Source organism: Pleurodeles waltl, chromosome 4_2 (genome assembly GCF_031143425.1).
Source record: "Pleurodeles waltl isolate 20211129_DDA chromosome 4_2, aPleWal1.hap1.20221129, whole genome shotgun sequence".
NCBI lineage: Eukaryota > Metazoa > Chordata > Amphibia > Caudata > Salamandridae > Pleurodeles > Pleurodeles waltl.
The window spans coordinates 1046198839-1046213645 of record NC_090443.1 but is presented as its reverse complement, the minus strand read 5'-3'; the positions used below and the strand labels follow the sequence as shown (position 1 = coordinate 1046213645).

At 43.3% G+C, this 14807-nt stretch overlaps 1 protein-coding gene across 1 annotated transcript in view; it reads right to left on the bottom strand.

The window, feature by feature from the left end:
* CD6 (CD6 molecule) overlaps positions 1-14807 on the bottom strand; it is a 242109-nt gene that overhangs the window by 34963 nt on the left and 192339 nt on the right. The window contains exons 7-8 of the mRNA XM_069233268.1: positions 5865-5975; positions 525-596 (exon numbers count right to left, since the gene is read on the bottom strand). Coding sequence (XP_069089369.1) covers positions 525-596; positions 5865-5975 — 183 coding nt within the window. The remainder of the gene's footprint in view (positions 1-524; positions 597-5864; positions 5976-14807) is intronic.

The following is a 14807-nucleotide window of genomic DNA, read 5'->3' as shown; positions in this document are numbered from 1 at the left end:
TGTCTTGCCCTAGAACAAAGCTGCCAGCCTTTTCCGTCGGTCTTGCGTCATCCTCTTCTGTCTGATCTAGTTCGCTATATTTGTTTCTTCAAACCCAAGCTTCCAGCTTTTCCTTTGTTATCTATAACAAGGATATCTCTACAACCAAACTCCCATGTTCTCCTGAACTCTATGCCACTCCATCTGTATCTCAGCAACTGGACTCCCATGTTCTCCTGTGATCTATGTCACTTCATCTGTATTTCCACAACCAAAACTGCCAACCCCAGCCTAATCTATCTCACTGTGCTTGTATATCTACCACTATTCTCCCAATTTATCCGTTATCTGTATCACTCCTTCTGCATCACCACAACCAATCTCCCACTTTCTCCTGTCTAAACAATCTCATTATATTTGTATCTCTACAACCAGACTCTTCTGTGTCATCTCTTTAATTCCATCTGCATCATCACACCCAATCTCCCTTCTTCTGTGTTGTCTACAAAAGTTGCTTCTGTATCGATGTGACCTCCTGCGTGTACCTTCTTCAAGTGTCGCCATTTGAACCATGTTCTGCTGTGTTGTCTCCTCTATTGGTCTGTAACGAAGCGAATCTAAAATAAAGAGGGAGTTGTAGAGTTGGTTTCCTTCTTAGACGGAAAGCTGCACATTTTTGATAAAACACAAATAAACATCCCATGGCGAGGGTACAATGGCAACACTGTGTGTGAGTCCCATGGCTGGCATTGCTGTGGGGGCCCCCAAGCTGGAAGCACAGGAAATGGTACAGAGGTGTACTGGAGGTCCATGTCTGTCACCACACTCATTAAACATCCCTAGGCCAATCCAAGCCAAGAGCTGAGACCCTCCAAATCCTAGAGGAGCTGAGAGGCCTGCAGGCCACCACTGATGTGCCTTGACCGAATAGTGCCAGCTAGTGTTGGAATAGCAGGGTGGCTGTATCCAAATGTGTTGTGTACGTCCAGATTTGTGTACTATTCTACAACCCAGATACCTGAAAGCTCAGAGGACCACACATGCACTAGTAGAGCTGTGTGTATTCTTCTCTGAGCTGGGGAAGGTGGTGCATGTGTGTGGACACGTGTGTGAGTTGTGTAGGTCAATGTGTACATGCATATGTGTTCATAGCTCTGTACTAAGGGTGCTGTGAGTAAGGATAGAGATGCTGACAAGGAGGTGAGTCATAGAAAGGTTGAGACTCCTCTAGGGTTGCTGGGAGGGGGGTTCTCACTGTAGAAGTTGGAGACCGCCATCGGAGGTTTGGTGCTGAAATCGTAATCTTCGTAATCTGAGTCAGAATCCGTCCCATGAGCGGGCACTGCAAGGAAACAGGGTGGGATTCAGTGTCAGGGCCACAGACCTAGCCTCCAGGTAAGGTCAACACTGAGATTAGGTACGGAGAAGAAGAGGCTGGCACAGAGGAGGAAGGCAGGCCATGGAAGAGGCAAGTAGTGAGCATGTCAGAGAGAAAAGAACTTGAAGATAGAAACTAAAGAGGCAATTATTGAAAGCAGGCTGATGCAAAGGTATAGAAGGAAAAACATGGGGTGCATCAAAATATATCTAAAAAACAGACCCCAAATCACAGAGTATCAATACCTCGCATAAATACCTCCCTCCGGAAATGGTGACCTCAACCTAATCACAACATTGAGCTCCCCCTTCCCCTATTGTACTGGGACTGGACTTAGAATAGTAAATTAACTCAATCCTGAAATATGTGGCAAATGAGCAATACCAGCTGTAGACTTTGCAAGGAGATGTTTAAGTGAGGCTAATATTGAAACTTAGTAGTATCACATGCATATTCATCACTATTGGATGAGTCTGTGGTATTGCCACCTCCCATATTATCGTTTCTCGGCTGCCCTTCATCTCCTAAACTATTTCTCACAGTTCCTCATTTCGGGAGCTAGCAACTCTGCCGTCATCTTTAGACATGCTTGTGATGCATGCATGCCTAAAGCCTTTAAATTCATCTGCTTTCATCTTTAGACATGCATGTAATTTTTAAGATTTTTAAGAACATTGAAGGGCCAGTACACCATGCGCTGACCAATTACTTCAACTGAACGTTTGGGGCAAATTTATGAAAAGTGGCACATCACGTCATGATTCGCCACTTTTCTTGCACCCTCCTAATGCCACCGTGTGTGCACTGTATTTATGATATGGCATACCATGGCGCATGTTATGGAACTAGCATAAAAAATGTTGATGCTAGTTTGGCGCTTTCCAGGATTAGGGTAAAAAATATTGACGCTCATCCTGCAAAGTGAAAGGAGGTCCATTGAAAACAATGGAAGCCTCATTAAATGGCTCAGTGGAATCTGAGATTCTCCTGCCCCATTTTTCTGGGCCTGCTCACCCAGGAATGTCCTGGCACAAGCATAATTTGCCGTAAGGGTTTTCAAAGTGGCGCAATGCATGCATTGCATCACTTTGTAAATATGGTGCAGCGTTTTTGCCAACCTAATGCCACATAAGCATCAGAAAAATGACAATAATGTGGCGCAAGGTGGCACAGGGGCTTCGTAAATCTGGCCCTTTGGGTCCTCAAAAAAAGAACTCTTCAAACCTTCACCACTACAACCACTACCACACCTCCACTCCGTTTTTAATTTTTCAAAACTCCAATTTCAAATTCTGACATCTTGTAATAACATGATTTTATTCTTATTGGGATGATTTCATTTTGAGGTTTAGATGAGCACTCGAAGACCGTCTTACCCCCGGGACTGGGATGTAGGGGGATAGCTGAAGCCCATACTGCATGGCGACCTTGAATGAAGTTACCCACCAGTCCACAAACATTATTTGACGCCTATGCACCTATTGTACAATTTACCCTTACTGCTCATTTATTACTCCAGTATCTAACTTCAAAGATGATGCAACCCAATTTTCCTAGACAAAGGCCCTTATTCCAAGTCTGGCGGGAACCGCCATTTGGCCGCTATGCGGCCAAAAGACCGCTGCCAGCATTTCAACCTTCCCGCTGGGCCGGCGGGCGCTAACCATGTTAGCGCCGGCCGGCCCAGCGGGAAGGAGGCCTGCAACACAGAAGCCGGCTCCGAATGGAGCCGGCGGTGTTGTGGCCATGCGACGGGTGCAGTTACACCCGTCGCGCTTTTCACTGTCTGCTAGGCAGACAGTGAAAAGCCGGCCGGGGCCCTGTTCGGGGGCCCCTGCACTGCCCATGCCAGTGGCATGGGCGGTGCAGGGGCCCCCAGGGGCCCCAAGACACCCGTTACCGCCAGCCTCTTCCTGGCGGTGATAACCGCCAGAAACAGGCTGGCGGTAAGGGGGTCAGAATCCCCATGGCAGCGCTGCTTGCAGCGCTGCCATGGCGGATTCGCCCAGCTGGGGCTAAAACGTCGGGAAACCGCCGGCCCCGGTTTTCTGACCGCGGCTTTACCGCCGCGGTCAGAATGGGCTATGAAGCACCGCCAGCCTGTTGGCGGTGCTTCCGTCATCCGCGACTCTGGCGGTCATAGACCGCCAGGGTCAGAATGACCGCCAAAGTTCTCAAACTCACCAACCACTTGTAGCACATGGTCAAGATAATTCTGATCATGGGTAACTTCATCTTGCAGGTCAAACAACTCAAATAAATTAAGCTGCGGACCTCCTCGAAAAAATACAGACCATAGGCTTTACTCTGGTGGCCAACACACACAACTCTCAAAGCTTAACCTAATGTTCCCATACAATTCAGAAACATCTAACATAACGGTGCAACCAATGGTATGCTGTGGACCATTCTTATATCTCCATCCATCTACTTCTCAAATTGGATCTATTGCCCCTATCCCCACGGCAAGAACAATCACCACCCAGGTCAGTCAATCGTTACAGAAAGATCAGAAGATCCACGCTTGTGGCAACCTACAGTGTTGAGAAAATAAACCCTCTGCTTCCACGTGGCCTTGAAGACCTGCTGAATACCTCTACTGCAAAGTACCTATCGCTCTGAAAAAGATGATCCAGGTAAAAAAGAAAACTCAAGGTGGCTACTGAATTGTTTTTTTTCTCCATAAAGTTCAGTGGCTTTTGGCAGAACTTTATAGACACAAAACTTAGGCTGGACACTAGAAAACTGCTATAACTTCATCCCGATTCCCCCGTCTCCCTCCCAAAAGACTGCACACCTGACTCTAAATTTTCCATGTGGTTTTGTGATCTTTTCAGGATTCAGACAACACAATCTGACAGGCTGCATTTTCCAAATGACACTAGAGACAGAGATGTGCTTCATGTAGGGAATGAGGCGGGCTCTGAAAGCCTTGCTACAAAGTATGCTAGAGCACAATACATACATTTACTGTATCTTTCTTCAGACAGTGGTTGAACAATGATTGCTTTGAGGCTGGGCTCCAGCTCCTAGATACCCCTGATAGTGCTGCACTCCATAAATACTGATTGATTGATTGATTGATTGAGGAAGGTGTAGACACAGCCCATTCATGGCAGTGTATTTTAGTCTATTACCAAAGGCACCAGAAAGGGTCTCTGTGGTTCATGTTTTTAAAAAGTGTGTCTCACTTCTGAACTCCTCGAAAAGGTTTTCAGGGTCGATCGGACCAGGAGACGCTGTCACAATTCAAGTCCAGTCCCACAGGATGACACCAGTGGGGGCCTGCATGTAAGAGACATGCAGATGTTCCACCCCTTCCTTATCTCTTCGGCTCACAGGGTAAGGACCCTAAGGGCTGATGTGACAAGTCCCCAAGGTCCTGGGTACAAAATGGACCTGTGGGCAGGACTGGAGTTGGGACAGAGCTCCTCAGACTCTGGAGTCAGGAGGTGACTGCTCTTCGGGCCTCTGGTGGCTTGGCCAGGCAAGGGAACGCAACACATTGTACTGTACTGTGTGCCTGTGTGGGTCTTTCAGTACTGAGATCTTTTGTAGGGTGCATTCATATGATAATCTTGAAAGGCATTTTCTGGTGTTATGTACTGAGCAATTCTGACACATCTTGAAAGAAAGTTCCCTCTTCGCCCCTCTTTATGAGTGGCCCGGGTTGTGATGCACTAATTATTGCATCAGCACCAAGATGGTCCAATTTACCATATGCAATAAGTGTTGCCTAGTATGAGTCTTGCACATGAAATGAAGCATAATATGTGGATTTATATTCTCATCTCACCAAAGTTTGGATCCCCCAGTAATTACCAGGCATTTTTCTGCCTTTAAATTCCGACAGGTCTTTTTATGCGCCTGGTATTGCAAACTTTGCAATCTTCACCAACTGGAAAATGTGTTATCCCTAAATGGCAAATGAGCAGTTAAAGTAGGGAGTAGGTAACCTTAGCAGAAGAGCCTGCTGTGTAAACAGCAGAGACTGAGCATGTCAGAGAGCTTGGATCCCAAGAGGGTGACGTCAAGAGAGAATGAGAAGAAGGCAGCGAAGAGGAACAGGAAATCATGGATTATTACAGTACACAGTGCACATGGGAGAGTTCAAAAGAGAGGAACATGAGAAACAGAGAATTTTAAGGGAGAAACTTGGAATGTTGACGAGATGGATTAAGAAATGTTCAGGGAGCCATGAATAAACGATTCAGGTGTGTTGTGGGGTTCCATTTGCGAATTTTGCATTGAATAAGCAAGAGGAATTTCCGTTGATTGATTTCCGGATGATTAATTTTATGAATTTATTTTTGGTTATTTGTTTTTCAAAAATCTCAGATTCATTTAGTTAACTCTGCTATAATTCCTGTTTCTTTCTTTTGTTCTCAACAGGCACCACCTTTAGTTTATTTTCAAAGTTAACCCCTTTGACCATGTTGAAAAGGATGACTTAGCGGAAGCGGCTTGAGGTGAAGACGCAGGCGCTAGGACAGGCAGATACTGTTACCCTGAGCCTTGGGTGGGACGGTAGTCGAGTCCTGGTGCACACTTCTAGCTTCAGTAGAGGGCAGGACCGGGGTGGGCGCCTGCGGGCTGTGGTTCACCAGAACAGGGGTGCCTACAGGAAGAGGAGAAGGGAGGATTACTCTTTCAGGATTTCAGAGGAGAGCAGAAGCACAACACGAATACAAATTAACTATTTCCAGATTACATCTGATTGTAAGGGTCCTACCCGCCATATTACAAGTTACATAGGATATAATGGGATTTCGATTTCTGCAGACAGGACATCCGTCACCGGTGTGACGAAGTAACCCATCCGCAGAGTTCTAAATAAAGCCCCAAGTTCGGTAAAGAGGAGATACATGGGGGCAAAGGGCTCTTTTCTTCAGCTGTATAGATTTATCCTGGCCCAGATGTATTTAAAAGGACCCTAAACTTTGGTATTGTTGTGCTCGGAGGGAGCAAGTTCTATAATGAGGAGACAAAGCCACCCCTGGCCCATGGAGCACCTGCAGATACTCTGAGGTGTGTCTTCTGACCAGGCTGGTTGGTCATGAGTTAAGATGCTCTACAAACTTCACTCATAGGGATGAAGACCAGGCCAAACCTGCATCACACTCATCACATCATATCCGACAGGTGCATTTATCTGAGTATTTGAGACTTACCTTTTCCTTTACCAGTTGAAATACATTTAGAGGATACAAAGAACCAAAGTGTGGGATCATAAAACAGTTTTCACTGGCACTTTACTGCTCCTTTGGTGGTGTGTTAAGACAGTGGTGGGCATGTGCGACCAAAACCGTTTTGCATATTTGTCATGTGACATTTTGATGGGATAGTGATGTGTTCTCTTGTGTTTTTGTGCTGCTGTGTTTTTGTGTTGAATTATTTTAAAAGTGATTTGGTTGTGTTCTGCAGTTGTTATGTTGTGTTGTCTTTTGACTGGTTTGTTGTGGTGTGCCCTTTTGTTTTTTTATTACATTGTTGTGTTGGTTTGTTTATATAATTGTGTCATGTTCAGTAGTTTAACTTGTACATGTCAACAAATGCTGCTACATTTAAAGCTAAAACCATTATTGTGACAAGCAACCATTTACCACTAAAGTTAGCACTGGCCTGGCTTTTAACCTGCATAAGACACTAGTTGGCCTAAAACCATGGCCGAAACACCCCAAACTTACAGATCCCAGTGGTCAGTTACTGTGGGGTGCTCATAGCGTCTGTGGGAGCTGCTCTTTCTACAGGAATTCCCAGAATAGATATATAAGAGCCTTGTAGAAGGTGGCCAGAGAAGCTGAGCATCGAATGTAATTCCAGAGTTTTGGAGCACTCCGGAGAGATCTGACTGAACGGTTTGGTGTTGGCTTCAAGAAGGAGACTCCTATTGCTGCATTGCAAGTGACAGCCCCTGTGCTATTAGAGTTCTCATGTCGGGAAGATGGGTGACCGACCAAGCTTTGCCTCTTGCTTCTAGTGGAAACCGGTGGAAGTCAATGAGGCGGCCTCTGTTGCCCTCAAGTTTTTTTAATCCACTGACTGAATCGGGCACTGAGTTCAGAACTGCCCTGAAAAGGGCCAGCAAGGTGTTGGGCAGTCCTGTGAGAACAGAGTCACTTCTGTCCTAATGAGATAGGAGGGTAGTTTGAATGTCAGATTTAGATATTGTAGTTGCAAGGGAGGGTAGTTTGAATGTCAGATTTAGATATTGTAGTTGCAAGGGTTCGTAAGTTTAAATTGCTGCCGGTGCGACTCTAAGGGTGGTTATAACTCCAAACGATACGTTAAGTTTGGATTGCCATACGTGAGTGTAAGAGCAGGAATTATGGGCTAGATGTACTATTTACTAGTAGCAATTTGTGACCAGTATTCTTCCGACCAATAAAGAATGTGCTAATAGGTCAGTTTGTAAAATTCCAATTTGGAGTGGGGCGTAATCTGACCTACCTCATGAATATTAATAAGGTAGGATGCAAATTGTGAATTGCTCCTATTAGCGGGATGGTGGCCTGCTTGGGTCAGCAGACCTACATGTCTGTAATTACTTTTCAATAAAGTGAAGTTTAAAAAAAAATACAGCCCTTTTACGTTAAAGGAGAATTGGGAAAAGACCACTGCCTGCTCCCTGACAAACCTTTTTAAAAACTTTCTGAAAGGGATACCAAGAGGTCCCCTTTCCTCTTAAAGATTGGGTTACTACTACATCTCGTGAGTGGGTAACCTTGCAATCTTTTGCTACTGGATTTTGATGCAAAACACTAATACTTTGCATACTGAATGGGTATTTGGAAGGAATGTCTACTGCATGCCCCCCCCAAATAAAGAATTGCTGTGGGGTTGCAATCACTTTTTAGGAGTCAGTTCACTGATTGTTAAAGCATAATTAGTACATTTAAAACAAACATTTTTGCTGTGGCAATCTCTGAATCAGCACGTTTTCAACTGTAAAATTGCTTTGCACACCTGGTTCTGTGTCTTGTGTTGAATGTCAATGGATGTGCTCCCATCAATTTTTTCCAAATTGCAAAGAAAGTTTTTCAGCCGGAATATATCATAAACCGAAGACTTCTTGCGGTGTTGATGAGGTTTATCTTCTAATTAGTGGATGGTCATTCCGGGGTCTCTTGTGATCATATTTTCCAGGATACTGTGATTTTGGAGACAGTGGGTTGCATTTTCTTTGCTTTTCTGGTGGACATTCAGCTGACATGCACACATTATCCTTATTAGTTCTGACATTTGCCAAGATAGTTTGATTTCACTAAAATGATATGGATATTATACTTACTTTAAGGGCGCTTTCAACCAGCTTTTTGCTTCCTTGCACCCCAGCGACAGCATGGGGCAATGGGTCAGGCTACTTGATCCACTGGTTAGCTTCACTTCGAGTGACTTGTTTTGCTCTTTCACAAGGAGCACATCCACACAAAAGGTAGTTCCCTACAGTGCCAGTCTTTTTGCTTTTACTTTCTATTACTTTATTCTTGCCTTTGTAGAATCTCATGAGATAGCAGTACCCTTTCTACCAGACCTGAGCACAGGGCGCATTCCAGTTGATCAGTTCCCGTCTCCTGCTTATGCTGTTGTAAATTGCATTTGGAGTGGCTTTTGTTTATCTGGCTGCTGCTATTTCACTGCATATCCAGTTGTGCTCATTTAAAAATGTTCTTTATAAGAGTATTCCCTTTCACCGCAGTATGCACGAGGCCCCTACACCAACAGTTATGCAGCCAAGACCTGATGAATACATAAGGTCCATGTTATTTTTTCAAAATTTTTATTTTTTTCCAGAAGACTTCTGTTGCATCCCATAGGTGGAATTGTTAACTGTTTATCCCACTGAACTCAATTAGAATGTTAAAGATAATTTGTCCTAAATTTCGTTTTATTGTATTTCTTAAAAAGTTTACGCTTGATAGATGTAAATATTTTACCTTTGATAAACTTGGTCTGGAGCCTACACCTCTTCTCATTTTAATGTTAGTGCTATTTGAGGAGTTATCTCTGTATTCCCCATCATTATACAGGTACACTGCTATCCGGAGGCCCCGAGTGTACTGTTTCAGTCTGTATGTACATCGGAGCATTTACACTGGATCCTGAGTGAACCGGGATGATCCAGAGAGTTCACCAAAATTAAGAGCAGTTGCTGCAATTTAAGACCATATGGGTAGAAATCCTAGTAGCATCCGTTTTGAAGGGATTGGTCTGGTGAGCACCTGTTACCGTGTTCCACTATGACTCTGGTAGCTGTTCTTCTTGACTGTGGCCAGTTTGGAAACTTTTCTTAGCTCCTCCTCTTTATAGGGCTCTGTAAGGATTGACAACTCTCTGAGATTACCTACAACTGTTGGAAACATTTATGGTGGATAACTTTGTACATACTGGGCCTGACTTACAGTTTACCGGATGTGTACTCTACACAGGCATACCAACCAAAGACATCAAACGCCTCCAACGTATCCAAAATGCCTCCGCCCGACTGATCCTCAACATACCTCGCCGAAGTCACATCTCCCCTCACCTAAAGGAACTCCACTGGCTCCCGGTAGACAAGAGGATAACCTTCAAACTCCTGACCCACGCTCACAAGGCACTTCACAACACCGGACCCTCCTACCTCAACACCAGACTCAACTTCTACACTCCAACATGTCAACTCCGATCCGCCAACCTCGCCCTCGCCATCGTACCCCGAATCCAGCGCAAGACATCCGGCGGCAGATCCTTCTCCTTCCTCGCCGCCAAGACCTGGAACTCTCTCCCCACATCTCTTCGCCAGACCCAGGACCTCCTCACATTCAGAAGGCTCCTCAAGACCTGGCTCTTCGACCGCTAATCCAGCAGCGCTCCCCCCCCCCCCCACCTCAGCGCCTCGAAACCCTGACGGGTACATAGCGCGCTTTATAAATACCATGATTGATTGATTGATTGATTACTCCTTCATCCCATTATAATATATCCTAGTATCCATAGTTTTGTTTTCTTGACTGTATTGACTTGTTTTACTACCACAAAGAATGGAGTACCTCTGATGTCTCATCAAGTGCTGGTGCCTTTGTTTGTGTGTGTGTTTGTCTTGTTCATGGCATCATACACAATATTAAATCTCAACTATTTTTAAAGGTCACCTGTGGAAATCCCTATTAAGTGGGATTTGTAGCGTAGGTTTTCATTATCCTAATGAGATTACTGGATTCAGGTGGCAGAATCACTTGCACTGCGGGGGACTGAGTCTGATTCCGCACCATATGACACTTGTCGGCCCAATCCGGGTTTGTTTCGGCTAACTAGCAGTGCCTCAACTCTACCCAAGAGCAGGGATGATTGGGCAACTGGGCGCATGACATAGATGACTCCTCAGAGGAATCGAGGTCACTCAGATCTCATCCATTTCTCTCAATTACATTAGTCTCACTTATGCAAGGACAATCAGAGGCAGAGTAAAGTTCAATAAGGTTTTATTGAAGTAACTGCGTCTTAGATAATGAAGCATGTATTGCAATAACTAGGACGATGAAGCACAACATGATTAATATTGTGACAAGGAGAGTAAAACACAAGAATAACGCTACCATATTGTCACAGAGGTTGTTAGGGTTAGCTCCTACCTAAGCTATGTTCGAGCACAGCATGTTAAGCTCTAATTCTGCCCTTCAGGTTCCCCTGGGAAGACATCATCCCTCATACCTGAGCAAAAGGCTTGTAATCTGCATAAGCTGCTGTAGCAAAGCAATCAGCAATCAGCATAGAGTCGTGGTCATCTGGCTGAAATCTCCCTCTAACGTACATGGGTCAAAGTAGTGTTTTTATAATAAAACAACTGATGTTCCAAGAAAGGATCCCCACGTAAGAGTGTGTGTGTTTCTGTAAACATTGGAGACACAGCGTACCACTTTTGCCAGCAGCCTATCTTACTGCAGCCTTGAGAAAAGCACAGAGTGAAAGAAATGTCTTGTTTAAGAACGCAGTGCTCACCTAGGGGAAGAACAGCCAGATAGAGAAAATAAAACAAGACTGCAAATGTGGCTAATATTGAAATAATAAAAATGAAGCTGAATAAAACATATCTAGGTTAAAGTGCACAGTGGCAGGCCTAGTTTGCTAAAATAACGTGTATAAAACTATAGCTAAAATGGCTACACAACAGGGTAAATGGCTAACGTTTTTTTCTACTCATGCTAAATTATGTGGTGCTAATGTAAATTCTGTATGCAAAGCATTACTGGTAATGCACTGATTGGAGGCGGTCGGGCAAGATGTTTTTGCTACTGTGCCCATCTGAGTGATGAAGATGATGAAATGTGTTGTAAATATGAAGAGTATTATGACTGATAATTAGGGGCATGTAAAATTTGTGTAATTTGTTTTCACTTAAGTAGACAAAATTTGGGGGGAAATTAATCAAAATTAGATGTAATTACGTGAAATGCAAATTTGTTATTTAGTGCTATATTTTACAGCAGAAGCCTCTTTGTGTCAATTTTTATCACAAGGGTGCATTTTGCTGTAGAAAAGTGCAAAAACAGAAGAGACACGAGCAACAGCCGCTCACGTTTTGGCCTTTCATATTATTCATGTGCACTTGCAATAGGAACATGTATTTATGCAATATGATACAACAGTGTAATTTCAAGAATTTCAAATAACAAGCATGATGTGCAATTTCTGAAATTACATGAATTGCACTCATAATTTAAATTTACGCGGGCCTACTGATAGTTAAGTGCAGCTTACATCTGGCAGGATAGAGGATTTTCTGGCAAAATGGGGAACTGTTTATAAATGATGTGCCAAGTACCATCCTGACACCAACTGCATGGCAGAGTGTTTAAATAGGACTCTTAACTCTTAAGGAAGGGATGTAGATGGCCACAAATACAGGAAGGGTCTGGAAGGAAGAACTGAAGGTAAGTACAATCATATCATCTAGCCACACATGACTACTGGAAAAGTCCTTTTTTAAACTGCTTGGAGGTAGGAAGGTTTACACTATTGTGTGTTTTCGGTGAATGAACAAAGCAAATGAGAAGCCAGTAGCTGATGGAATGGATACGTATAGTGATTGTAGAGGAAAAGAGATTTGCAAGCAATTGGAAAGGTAATTCAGACTTGATTTGCACAAAGTTGTAGCACAATCAAGTGTGAGTGTGAGTGATTGGGTACAAGTGAGTGCACCAGCTAACCATGTTGGTGGGTCTGGATTTACAAGATCAATGATTGTGATTAAACTGTTAGGAAAGATGTCAAAACAGAAGATGAACTAATATAGAATCTCCTTGGGATAGCTCAAAACAAGAATACCAATGTGAGCTTTGCTAAGGAGTCGTTTGTGGGCATTAGTGAAAGAGAGAGAAGTGATTCACCAAAATGTTGCCTCGACTAGATCTTATCCCTACGTGTGAAAAAACAGACAATTTAAATTACTTCATTTGGGAATAATTTGTAATTACCCTTTTTCATATTTGTTGTTTTTCTATATCTGTAAGTAGCTTATGTGTTTTTTTATTTCCTCTCAATTTTATGTATGTATTTTTTGTAGTTGGCTCTGTGGCTTCAATTTGCAGAAAGGGAGATGCAGTATCTTTGCTTCCAGTCTGTGGAAGAACTTTTTTCCCTTTTTGGGGTGCATTCCATAGACTGAAATGCTGTTTTATTTCTTTCCCTAGAATGTTAGGCTTCAAATAAAGCACATTCCAGTTAGATAACTGATGCTAAAATAAGTAAGTAGTGTTCATCTGAGCATTAAAGCTTTTTATTTCTGAAGATCCTTGGCTTCTACAGATGGAGACTTTCAGGGAGTTTTTCTTTACCTCTGGAGAATGTCCCTGCTTTGTCAAACCACATATAAACATGCTTACTTCAAATCCCACTCTGGTCTTCATGCAGCCAGGAGGCTTTCCTTCAATTATCAACAAAAGCGATTCTAGAACGTCCCTTGTCTGCGATGTCTTGGTGATTTTTGATACGTATTGTGAGGTCGCTCGTTTGGAGGTCCCTTTAGGATACTGGCAAATGTATTCTCTCTTCAGTTTCTCTATTCTCCAAATGAACTCTTTCTTACTTATGAGTTTATGTGCCAGTGTTTTTTGGAAAAGTCTGTGCATGTTGTTAGCCTCACATAAATGTGAATCATTAATGCATTGTGATGAAAATGCAGGACCTGACTTTAGAGAAACCCAGGAAACCCAGGAATTCCCTCTGTTTTGCAGCAAAGAAGGAAACACAATCTACCCATTAATAAGAGCAGACTTGTATTCCTCAATGCTGTTCCAACAGTAGATGAAGATGCCTGTCATCTCCATGATTGACAGTGCGGATGACAGTCTGAGTCTGGGGCCCCAGCCTACATCAGTTCCAGAATGAACATGTTTTTCTGTTACTGATGCACTCATTATCTGAGAGTTTACATGCAACAGTAACTCTCTCCAGCCAGCCCCGGCCAGCTCAGCACACTGAGCACTTTGGTGTTTGGAGAAACTATTGAGTCCAAAATATTGTGTGGACAAAATATTGTGTCAAGAATATTGAGGACAAAAATATTGTGAAGGAAAGTTTCTATGGGTGAGCAAAGTTTTACTATATTTACCTCCACGCATATGTACCTTGACAATATATATATCTTCAATGTAAGTAGACATGGAGTTAAAAATAATAAATCAGTACTTACCTATTTACACTCACCTTCTCCATGTTTTGTTCACTGAAATTTTTACATGATATTCTGTCTACACAATATTTTTAGCATTGAGTGCTTGTAGTCCCCAGCTCCTGTGTGCAGGGGATATTCAATAAGCATCAGATAGAGATTTTGTTATTAACGCACTGGTCTCTGCTCGATACAAGTGTGAGAGGGTTATGCGTTCTGTGCCCTGCACTAGCATGAAACAACACACCTGCACAAAGATCTTCTTCCCAAAGCTATGATAAAGTGATCTCTTCACTAGTGCACAACATACCTTGGGATCAGAATTCAGAACATCTATGCAAACTTCTCCACAGCAACTCTTACCAATGTCCAAGTGGAGTCTGGCCTTAGTCTGGGTTCTCAACTATTAAAATGTGACTCCTTCTCAGAAGTTGACTCCCTTAAGGAACTTGAGAAATGCAAATCTGCTTCACCTGGGGGTCCATGTCCTCCCCATATTCTAAGGATGGCCTCTTCTACCATCAATCCAGTGTTGAATATAATTCTGAATAATTTGCTTGAATCAAGAATATTTCCTTTAAATTGGAAACAGGGATTTCTCCTTCCGCTACTAAAGAAACCTAAAACCCCGGCAATATTAAACAATTTCAGACCAATTTTTCCTTTTTCTGGCTGCTGCTACAATTCTGGAGAAATTGGTCAACAGGCAACTAACTTTTGTTCTGGAATCCAACCATTTGTTGCACGATTCTCAACCTGGCTTCCGCTCGGGGTTCAGTACTGAGTCCGCTCTTCTGG